Below are 11,327 nucleotides of genomic sequence, written 5' to 3' on the forward strand. Positions count from 1 at the left end.
AACTGGCAGGTCCCAAATTGATCTCTGCTTCAGGGATCTGTCATTTCTACCTCTCTCCAAGAAGTTTCATTCCATTATATATGTATCAGAAAAATCTCTAATCCTGTGGTTAGGGGCTAGTATCTACTTTTGTCCAAAACATGATCCAGAAATTAAAATAGTGACAGATTTGCTCTTCCTGCTCTGCCTACATTAATTTTGGCTTTAGGGCATGCCCTGTGCCATTTTAGGAATATGCTGGACTGTCTGAAACTCTAGATATGCTTTTCAGATTACTTTTCTTTTGTGAACATCAAATTCCTTTTTTATTGTGTAGCTTTGATGATTGGTGGCTCTCAGGGGGGAAATATGTATGCTCCTTGGTCCTGAAGAGAATATTCTTTGTAGGAGGTAAGGAAATTACACAAAACAGATGTACTTCGAAAAAAACATGAAAATTTGAAAGATGAATATGTTTTCCATGGAGGTAGCTCTTCAAGCAACACTAGACTGCTTTCTGGATATGTACTTGTAGAGAATCCTGTAGTATTAATGCTCCTTTGGCAGTTATTTAACCCACTTCTTATTTCATCTGTTTCCTGTCTTGCAGGACTTTACTATCGTTTAGTTTTTTCCAGCCTTTTAATATTTCAGAGAACTGGTCAGAGGTTCTGGTCCAATTAAGGATCTCATTCCGTAACTGGATTTTGAGTGCCCTTCCTTTATAGATCATTTCTCTGTTTATAGCTGCATGTTTTCCATCTTCCTATAAAGAAGATTTCTCAGTGGCCCCACCTTTTGCCAGAAGGGTGGAATAGATGTAGTTCCTCCTAAATTTTATATTTTGTCTCTGGTTTGCACTTGGATTTTCAAGTTTCTATTTTGCTTTCATCTGAGTCTTTCTGGTATGTAAGTTTCCCCTTCAGCTGCATACATCTGCAGTTGAATAGGTTCTTCACACTAAATTCTAACTGCAGTGATACTTTTAGTGTTTTTTATGGGTTATGCTGAGATAAACAATTGCAGATACCTGTAGAGCTTCAAAAGTCTCCAGTTTTGAGCATGTGCCAGTCCACAGTATGTATGTACATATGCATAAAGCATTTTCAAATCATGAGCTTGTTAATAAGTGAGTTTCATTTTCTGTCAGCTTCTCTGTTCTCCTGCACTTCCCTTTCCCTCTGCCTCCATGTCCCTTACTCTGCCACCACAATGCATGCTCACACAAAACCACAATATTTAATAAGCTGCTTCCTCGTTGATGAACGCATTAAACAAGAGCTGAAACACGTCTAGTTTGGAGCTTGGTCCATGTTGCGTGACAGGCAAGGTGCAGCCAGACAGGACAAGTACTCAATTCTGCCTGGCCTTGCCTTGCTGGCAGCACTGTTTTGGTATTCCACCTTGACTTCATCATCATCTATTTTAGATTTGTCAGATCTTAATTATCTTTGAGACTGCTACCTTTCTTCCAGTTTTGACTGAAAAGGACAACCAAAAAGTTAAGATGAAGCTTCTGTAGGAAACTAGTCTAAAAATCAGTCTGGAATCTTGGCAATCAACCAAGTTGTTGGTTGTTACACTGTTGGCCAGATAGGCCCAACTTTTTCCAGTTTATTGTCCTGCTGCATACAACTATCAGTGTTTGCTTTGGCTTATGCTGGAGTACCAATTTCAGTTTAACAATTAGAGCTTTACTGCACAAAGAAAACTCTCTGTATGATCTTTTTAGAATTTTGCAGATTGTGTAATGCTGAATGGAATCAAAAGTAAAAAAATTAACTAAACAAGTACGAATTAATTACAAAGTGTATTAAAAATACTGTATAGGGATTATATAATAGAAATAATATTATGGGGAATAGTGTGCTGGGGACTCTTCAACGAGGGGTTGGTCGAGGTTTTTTGCCTACATAATAAAAAAAACCCCTTCTTTAGAAGTTTTGTTAGACTTCCCCCGGCTCAGTTTGGATAACTGAACTGATGCCTATAAACCTATACTGCTAAATTAAATCTGCTGTATTGTGTGTAAATACACTCCTGGTTCACTGATGACACCACTGCTTTCTCTGACCTTCCCCCTTTCCCTTCTTCCTCTTACACTAGGGAAGGAAGGTTTTGGATAAACTGCATGAGCTACAGATACATTTTACACTTTTGAAAGGGCTTATAGGTGCAGGGAGGTCAGCATCAAGGTGTCAGATTGTTAATAAAGCTGCAGAAATCTTTCTTAATTGTGGAAGTTTGGATGGAGCGACAAGGGTTCTGAGAGGTAAGCTTTTGACTTAAATTTGAACCGTTCACTTCTATGACAAATTTCAGATGAAAGATACAAGCTGGTCTGTGTTACTAAATAAAGTTAATAATACTGGGACAACAAAAGCAAGTGTGATCCATCTTACTGGTTAGTAGTATTCTTGATATGTATAAGAAATGATATAATACATAATATTTTTCAGAGAAGTTTTCACAGTAGTCTGGTATCAACACCGTTCTACTCAAAAGTCCGCTCTAATGAGGGCGGAGTGCAGCTTGGAAAACGACCCTGCCCCACGTAGACTTCCTTTGAGCCAGGGGACATTCAGTGTCAAAAAAATTCAGGCTTGGGCCGATGCAGTGTTTCTTTATGCCTATCAGTATCCTCATATTGCTTTAGAATAGCACCGCATTTCTGCAGTTAAATGGTATATTGTTTCTGGCTTTTTGGAATTCTGATCTGCTGAAAGGAGAAGAAACTCGGAAGTATAAAGAATAGAATGTATTCTATAAATATTAGGATCTAAAATTTGCTACTCGGTTTTAAAGATGTACATAGATATTTACATATTTATATATGCCACTGACAGTCCATTTTACTTCTGTGATATTTAACAATATTTTACAATATAAAGGTTCAGAGAATCCATCAGAGGAGCATTTGTCATAAGGAATGAAGTATTAATAACTAGAAGTGCATTTTCTGTGCAGATCTGAAATTTGTGTAATGCTACAGTTTACAGGATATTCTTAATGGCCAAAAATCTCAGCACCCAGCAGTCTCAGTTCATAGAAATAACACTGCACTGTTGTTTGCCACAGAGTCAGAGTGGACCACAAATGCACCGTTGTGGCCTTGTGATCAAATGGACATCGTCAATCGACACAATCTGTTACATACCCTAGTGCACAAATACTTGAGTAAGAGTTTGTACAGGCAGGCATTTGAAGTTCTGCAGAACTTCCCAGGTTTGCAAAAACATTCTGGTAAGTAAAGAAAAAGGTACTATATTAAGACATAAAAATGTAACTGTTCTTTCTCTATTTTCCAGCTAAAATTTGTTGAAGAAGTAAGATGGTTTTAGACAAGCCTTATTTTTTTTCCAGAGTGTTGTGTCAGTTTAAATTCGTATTGTGCTCTGCAGCTCTTGCCACGCACGTGCACTCTCACGAATACACACAGTGTCTGTACACCTGTCTTCTTTTTCCAATTGACTCAATTACACAGGGCAACAGGAAAAACCCATTAAATTTTTAAGGATCATACGGAGTCTATACAATGAAAACTAATAGGGATATAATTTGCATGATTAGTTTTATCTTAATTTCAAATGAATGCCTTAGGGATTTTTTTTCTATAACTGAGCCAGCTAACCTAGACATCTTTTACATACCATGCTAAGAGCTAAGTACTCTTTTGGACTCAGTTTATCTGGCAAATTTTGGACATGTACTTTAAAATGAGATGTGTAGTTACTTAAGCTCCACTGAGGAAACATCAGCTGATTCCTCTGTGTAGGTCTCGCCAGTATGTGCTTATAGGAGTGTTAGGAGAGGTTGGTTGAAAGACCATCTACTTAGAGAATGCTGAAAGGATCTGGTTCTTTGAGGCATGAGGTGGATACAGGGCTCAGTCCTGCCAGGAAAGGGACAGTTCAGAGTAGAAGCAGAACTGGAAGCACTAAGGTGATTTTTATTGGTAGAAATTTTGAGCCTGAGAGATCAGGTGAAGATTATATTTATAGGCTTGAGCAAGTGAATGAATTCTTATCTGATCCGATTGTTTTTGGCACCAAATTATGACTTGGACCTTAACACTTCTCTTTCACAATGTGAATGAATGAGTGTATGAAAAGACTTTTGATGAATAAAGCATTTGTGTTATCCCAGCCTTGTTCCATTTTGCTGATAGAAGCAAGACTCCTCATTTAAATACTGATTGGGAAGTGATTCTACAATTAGATTTGCATTTGACTTACGTAAATATTCTTCATTTCATTTCAGGTACTGTAGATGTTTCTCAGTACAGCTGCCTTTTTAACAAGCTGATAAATGCCTGTTTTGAGAACAAGAGCCTTGGGGTCTCATCTTCTGCAGTAGACTTCATGCTTTCAAAAAACATCGCTATTGATTTTATTTTACTTAGAAGATTAATCACAGCTTTGGGAAGGAGTTCTTTGTGGTCGAAAGCTAGGACATATTACAAAAGTAAGTGGCTTCTTAAACAATGTGGTCCCCTTACAGTCTTTGGATAATATGCTCATAACATCTCAGTATGCTGGGGAGAAATGGGTAAGAAGAAAAACAGTACTTTCTGTGTAACTATCAGGAATTTATTTGTAACCGGAGTATTTATTAGGAAAGATTTGAAAGTAAGAATCATTGCATACTACCTGGCACAAAATAAATGTAATTCTGATAAAATTAATTTTTTATATTCAGTTTCAGATTTTCAGAAATGTGAACCCTTGAAGTGGTTGAAAATTGCATCATCTTCACTTTTTCATCTAGGCAAATTATATTTCCTTATACATCTGTTTAGACCTGTGGTGCTAAAATTATTAATGTGTAAGACTGGGAAGTCTGGCTAAGAAGTTTATCCTAACTATAAGAAAATTCCTAAAAGCTAGTAGTCAGTAATTGTTTTCAACTCCCCATTTCTGAGCTAAGATAATACTGTGTGTGCCACTCTGCTGGGTCCACCAAGAGTTGTCTCTCCACATTGTGCATTATTTACTGTTTGATTCTGTCTTAGAACTGTGGTGGTTAGCAGTCTGCTTTGAGTCCATCCCTCTTCTTCTTTTTTAACATTGAAATTTCCTCATCTCTTTTTTTTTTTTTTTCCCCTAAAATGCTGGATATATAGGTTGGATTGCTAGGATCCCTTGACAGAAGTTAGAGGAACAAAGCAGGAGATGCTGTTCAAATGTTCTCTCATTTTGGTCATGATTACCAGAGCTTCTGTCTGACCTGCCCTAAGTTATACTTGTGGTATTATACACTTTGTGTCTCCAGAATTCTATCAGAGCTTTTTAATCACAGCTGATAATACTCATGGAAAAAAATAAGATTTTACAACAGTGAATATTATGTGTGAATATTGTTTGCTAAGTTCTCAAATCAGGCCACTTCATCAGTGAAATAGTAAAATCTATTAAGGGTTTGGGTTTTTCCCACATTTAGTCACACACAGAAGAAAACGGATCTATGCTCAGTACTGGTGGTCCTAATTCCTCATGTTTCTGCATTTATTCTCAGATGCTTTATCACTGGGTTGCTACCCACAGCTGCAGGGAAATTCATGCCACAGACTTTTGAAGATTCCGTCTTACCTGTCTGAAGTTGAGATGCTGTTGGCCATTGAAATATTTCTTGTTTCAAATGCCAGTTATATTCAAAGTCCAATGACTACTAGTCAGACTCTTCAAATAATACTGAAAAGGTCTGTTGTGATATATGTACCATTTTGATTGTTCATGTGATGAGGTAGTTAGCAAGAGATCCTATTTTCCACTGTCTGGGAAAGAGGATGCTTGGTTTTAAACTTGCTTTTAATCTTTGTTTCTGAACTGGCTTTTTTTAATCATTATTATTTCTACACATGTGTAGCAGAAAGTAGTTGTTCCAGAGTGATATTGGCTTGTGTTTCCAAACTGAGTGTGTCTACTGCACTAAGAATTTACTGTATTTTCAAAAATGGGATAACTTGAGACCTTGCTATATAGGTTGTTGTGTTGTGGTTAAGCACTGGAGTAGAAGGGCACAGTCAAAATGTTAATTCTTTCAAAAAACAATTCTTAACATTTCTTGGCTGTTTTTTGGAAAGTGTGTGAAGCCATTTTATTTAATTTTCTTTATGAGGGATAGCTCAATATTAAATTTATTGGTGTTTTCTTTTTCCCCTTTCTGTGAGTCTTAATACCTGCAGATGAAAAATGTACTTTGTGGCTTTTTTTCTTTTGTCTGTAAACCACCAACATTGCCACTAGGTTATACCTGTAATTTTATTTTTCAAGACCCGCTTTTCTCTGAGATTGACTGGCTCAGCATCAAAATGTAAAACTGCATAGAAAAGCTACATTTGTTAAGAACTATGAATACATGCATCTCCAAAACTTTAGTACTTTGTCTTCCTTCCTCTCCGTCCCTTCCAAGGAATGCACCTCTTAATTTTGTTCCTTTGATAAATGTGGTTTTTATCTCTTGTTTTCATATGTATGCTGTTGTACCTCTGCTTGTTTTCTTAAATAGTAAGTTCTGCTCTTCTAAAAACTATAGGCATGTCACACAGGCAGAGCCTTGTTCCAAAAGCTGTTACATACCAAAAATGATTAAACCTTTTGGATTCAAGCATGTATGTGAATTCTTATGTCCAGTTCATTAAATGGTTTGCATTCCTTTACTGAATTTTCCAGCCCAGAGACAAACATTTTTTCATGAAGTGTGAATATTGCAGAGCTACTTTGCACTGACATTAAAGCCTATTACATTTCATTACTGTAAATATGTTAAAAATATACTTTTTCTAACTTTTTAATTCTTCAGAATAATAATCTAAATCTGTCTAGAAATTAACGTAATGTATTATCAGTGAAGTGAATACATGGATTTATTTTAATATTTCTGTAATCTTGCTTCCAGTAGAGTGTCAGGCAAGCAGCACAAGGTATGGTACCTAATTTAGTGTTTGTGAAAATTCTCTTACAGGTGTGAAGATCAGACAGTTCAGAATAACAGTGCCTATCAAGTGGCAGTGGAGAGACTGATTCTAGCAGCTCGTTTATCTGATCCAAAGCTTTTTCTTAAGCATTTGACAATGAATGTTAATATGGAAGAAGTTTACAGCCTGGAGCTTTCATCTGCTCTAAAATGGCTTCAGGAGAATATGAAATGGGCTGAGGAGGTCTGGCTCAGTAGTCATTAAATAGTTAAGACTTTGGGGTTTTAATGGTTTAAGCAATGATTCTTTAACACAGAGTAATAAAGGTAGTTTCTACTGTATTCAGACTGTGCCTTATAGATTAACAGCAATGTGTCAAACTCAAGTTGTGTTTTTAAATGCTTATATTGATGATAATGCGGATAGTAGCACAAAAAGAGTAATTTTTTTCACTGGGTATATAAATGTCACACTGACTTATATAGATGTTCTGTAATGGCATCGTTAGATGTTGAGGAAGCTGCAGCCTCAGAATCTACATTCTCCCTTTTTACAGAGAATCTAGTACTAACTTGTTTCTCCCAGCAAGTGATAGTGTAAGTGTAGTATAAGTATGGATAAGTGCACTGATTGAGTGTATCTGCTGTTCTTGAGTGAGACATTTTTCACATTGCTTCACAGTCTGTAGAAGTAATATATGTGTCCTTTTGTCTTCTTCACAGTAACTTGTGAGGATGTTGACCCATCTGTGTGTACCTGAGATGTTAATTTCCTTACTCCAAGAGCCCAGTAAAAAGCACTGAGACTAAAATAACTTCAAAATCACTTGAGATATGCCTGACTTAGTATACCTTTCTTCACAGACACACGTTGCTCACAGATAAAGGGTTAGTTGTATCTTGATAATAGCTTGTGTGTAGCTTCACATTTGTATACACTGAAAACTTACTTTCTCCCTTGGTTATGCTGTTAGAGGGAGGTGGATTTGCCCATTTTTTTAGTTTCTGCCAACTGCACGATGAGATGGAGGCTTCTAGCAAGCTTGTGCCACCATTCTTGGTTCTTAGGGATTTCTTCTTTTTTCCCACCTGCAAATTCAGAATCAGATTCGGACGTGAATTGCTCAAGTCACACTTCATCTTCTGATCTGCAGCCTGAGTAAGAAGAGACACACATTTCATATCAGAAAAACTCTTGTGGCAAATCAGTGGGACCTCTGTCAAAGCTGATAGTTGCCTGAGCTCCCCACTTTGTGTAGTGTTAGTACCAACCTGCACAAACATGCCAGTAGTACAGCTCTTTTGGTCCTGCTCTCCATCCCTTTCAGAGCTTTTTGTTCTGAACAGTTCTGCTCTTTCGGGTGTAGAATTTCACGTGGCATAAGACTTCAATGTTGGAAAAATCTCTCCCTCCTTTGGGGCAGCATAAGTCTCTTCCCAGTTCCAGGAACATTATTGCAGGTGTCCTTTGTGCCTCTGAATTATGAAAGCCACCATGATCTTAGGACTGGATAGTTGCGGAGGGTTTTGAAGGAATGTCGGTGCTTCTCTTTGGGGGAGGTTGCCACTAATCTTAAGGTTCGTGCCATTAATCTGATGTCATGAATCTGATTATCAGTTCTTAGATTCCTGACCTTCTTCAGGGCCAGGTTCTGACCTTCTTCAATACCACTGCTCATCCAGTCTGTCTGGGAGTTGCTACTGGAAGAGAGAGGATTGAATGCGATGACAGCCAAGATCACTACTTTCCTCCTGTGCCTCCTGTACAGAAAAACTGCAAAGATAGAGGCTCTTGTGTTTTTGTTCTTCTGTGAGGATCTCATCTGCCTTCCCTCTAAGAAAGGGTGGATTCAGTAATAACAATCAGGTGGCATTTTTTTCAGAGCTCCTTACCTCAAAATTTCTTGAAGTACAGTTGGTTAATTACAGTTTGTTAATTCAAACAAACTGGGGGTTCCACCCCTTGGTGTTCAGCGAGATGGCTCTGCCATTTGTAAGGGCATCCACCTGCTTAAATCCAATCGCAGGTGCTTCCCAGGAGCTGAAAGACTGGGTGAGAAGTGATCAGGCCACTCCAGCATTAGTGACAAGCAGTTTTGGAAGGTTTCAATGAACTAAAACTGGTAGAGAGAAACTAAGTAATTTTTGCTAATTACTTTCTGTAAGATCCTTTGTAGCTTAATTTCCCTTGGAATCAGAGGCTCTCTGACCCTCAGCTAAATCCCACATTTCTGTAAGTGGTACCAGATGTGGCTAATACTGTGTTTGAGAGATACAGAAGGACAAAATTCTCTTTGTAATCTGTATGGCTTCAAATCTTGGGATGTTCTAGAGACAGCAGAATTTTTTCCACTATAAAGCAACCTTGAATTTTCACTTAGATCATCCCTAGGAAAAAAAAAATCCAAAACACATGAGAAATATAGATACATGACAAATATATATATACATGAAAAATCAGTAGGCAATTAAAAATACTTTGCTGTTAAGTCCTGTATTTCACATTTTTGTACTGTCTGAGTCTACATGAAATGCAATTCAATTCTGGTCATTTTGATGTGTATCGAAAGGTTTCTTGAGTAACATTCTCGGTATTTTGGTAACAGAAATTCCATGTGCCAAACAAGACAAAACTCCAGTGTGGAATGGAAGCAAGCCTGGAAAGATGGAAAAATGTTCTGAGTAAAAAGTTAAGTACAATAGAGACAATGCAGTTTTGCAGAGCCAGCCACTCGATATATTGACAAAATCCATATTTTTGGCTTTTTCCCAGGTGTAAGTTAAGCTGAAAGAACATCTGTGTTTGACATTAAGCAACTAATTTGATTAAACTTTTTATACAGGAAATAAAATGTATGTGTACCTTTTTGCGGAGAGAGACAGAAAAATGTACAAAAAAAAACTTTCCTACGCTGTGCTGCTTAGGAATGTTGTTAGATGCATGAGAAATTCCCTCTGTGAAAATCTTTTCTCAGTTTTCACTGATTTACATGGTATACTCTTGGAAAGATTACTTTTGTTAGGTATGGACAGTTTCTTGTAACTAAAACAGAATAATGGGGTTTGAAAGACTTACCACAGTTTTATTTCAAAGCATTTGGTAGTTTTGAGAGTTTCTGAACCCACATGGGGGATGGAGGTGAAAAGCTGGAAGTAGGAGCTTGATACTGTGTTTTATAAAGAGCACTTGGGGGGGGTCCCTTTGGAGAAGTTGTTAAGATGTTAATAAATGTTTTTTTATTCTTTATATAAAATATTCAAGATATCTGAGAGTCTTTATTGTCATGAAATTATTTAATTCTATTCAGATCCCTGTAATTAACATTTTTAGGTATGCAGGAGGATAGGGAAACAGCAAAGTAGATGAGGACAGTTTAATATCTTGTAGCTACTACAGTAATCTGAAATACCATACACTGCATGAGGAGGTTAAGAAAGTGTGAAATCAGTCAAACTATGCAGTTTATAACCACGCCAGAGCACATAGTGTAGCAAATGCTCATGAATAAATTGGGCTGAAACTCCCAGCTGTGGAGATGGCCAGCTTCCAGTTTTAACTGTAGACTTGAGATGAGGCTACAGCCGGGGTTGTAGGCTGTGCTCAGTTTACTGAAGAATTAAACTGAATGTTAGTGAGAGTTTCACTTGAGGAAAAATAATAAAATGTCCCTGGTATAGTAATAGAACTTTAATTACTAAAATTTTAATGCCATACTCCACAGCTTAGTAAAATACGGCCACATTAAAAGCAATGACTGCTTCACATCTCTTGTCCTTTCACAATTCTCCAGATGCATCTTGCATCATTGTGGATTTAAGTTTTTTGGGAATTTTTTTGGCAAATCCCAGGTCTACATTTTCCAGTCTTAACTCTTTCTGCATAACTTTTTCTGAAATAGCTAGAATGATGAGCAGTATCAAAAATTAATACTGACACGATTGGTCTGAGTTCTGTACCATTGCCTGTGATGGTACAGTTTCTCCAAGAAACTGATGCTACTTTTTGACCTTCTGCAGATCCAGGACAAAAACAGAAACAAAGGAGCAGAGAAAACAGCTCCCTTGCTGCTTGTAGCAACTTAGAATTAAGCAACAAGAATGCTTGAAATTCTCCTCTGTTAGGGGACAAGCGGTCAAAATACAAACTTTTTCAGGCAGTAATTTTACCTGGCATAAAACAAACTTTCAGTTTGGAAATCTGTGCTGCTCTTGCTGAGCCAGTGGGCTGTGTCCTGGGTACAAATAGGGAGTAACACGATCAGGTAAAGCCACAGCACTACTCCCATCAGCCCAGGAAGTGCTGAGACTTAACTAAAAAGCTGGAATTAATTCCTCTGCTGGGGTGGGGGGAGGAGGCCTCTCTTTGGGAATACGTACCCTGTGCAATGGAGCTGGTAGCTGGCAGGCCCGCTTGCTGATGACCTCTCCCAATC

At 37.6% G+C, this 11,327-nt stretch overlaps 1 protein-coding gene across 1 annotated transcript in view; it reads left to right on the top strand.

Moving 5' to 3' along the window:
* Positions 1 to 9,673, top strand: part of TOPAZ1 (testis and ovary specific PAZ domain containing 1) — a 38,587-nt gene extending 28,914 nt beyond the window's left edge. Inside the window, 7 exon segments of the mRNA XM_027897872.1 lie at positions 2,086 to 2,251; positions 3,058 to 3,222; positions 4,240 to 4,443; positions 5,494 to 5,677; positions 6,943 to 7,138; positions 9,501 to 9,576; positions 9,579 to 9,673. Of these exon segments, the coding sequence (XP_027753673.1) occupies positions 2,086 to 2,251; positions 3,058 to 3,222; positions 4,240 to 4,443; positions 5,494 to 5,677; positions 6,943 to 7,138; positions 9,501 to 9,576; positions 9,579 to 9,673 (1,086 nt within the window).
* Positions 9,674 to 11,327: the final 1,654 nt, after the last annotated feature.

The sequence above is a fragment of the Empidonax traillii genome, unplaced genomic scaffold, assembly GCF_003031625.1.
Source record: "Empidonax traillii isolate 1590-97213 ecotype Southwest subspecies unplaced genomic scaffold, ASM303162v1 scaffold19:size3308961, whole genome shotgun sequence".
NCBI classification, from domain to species: domain Eukaryota; kingdom Metazoa; phylum Chordata; class Aves; order Passeriformes; family Tyrannidae; genus Empidonax; species Empidonax traillii.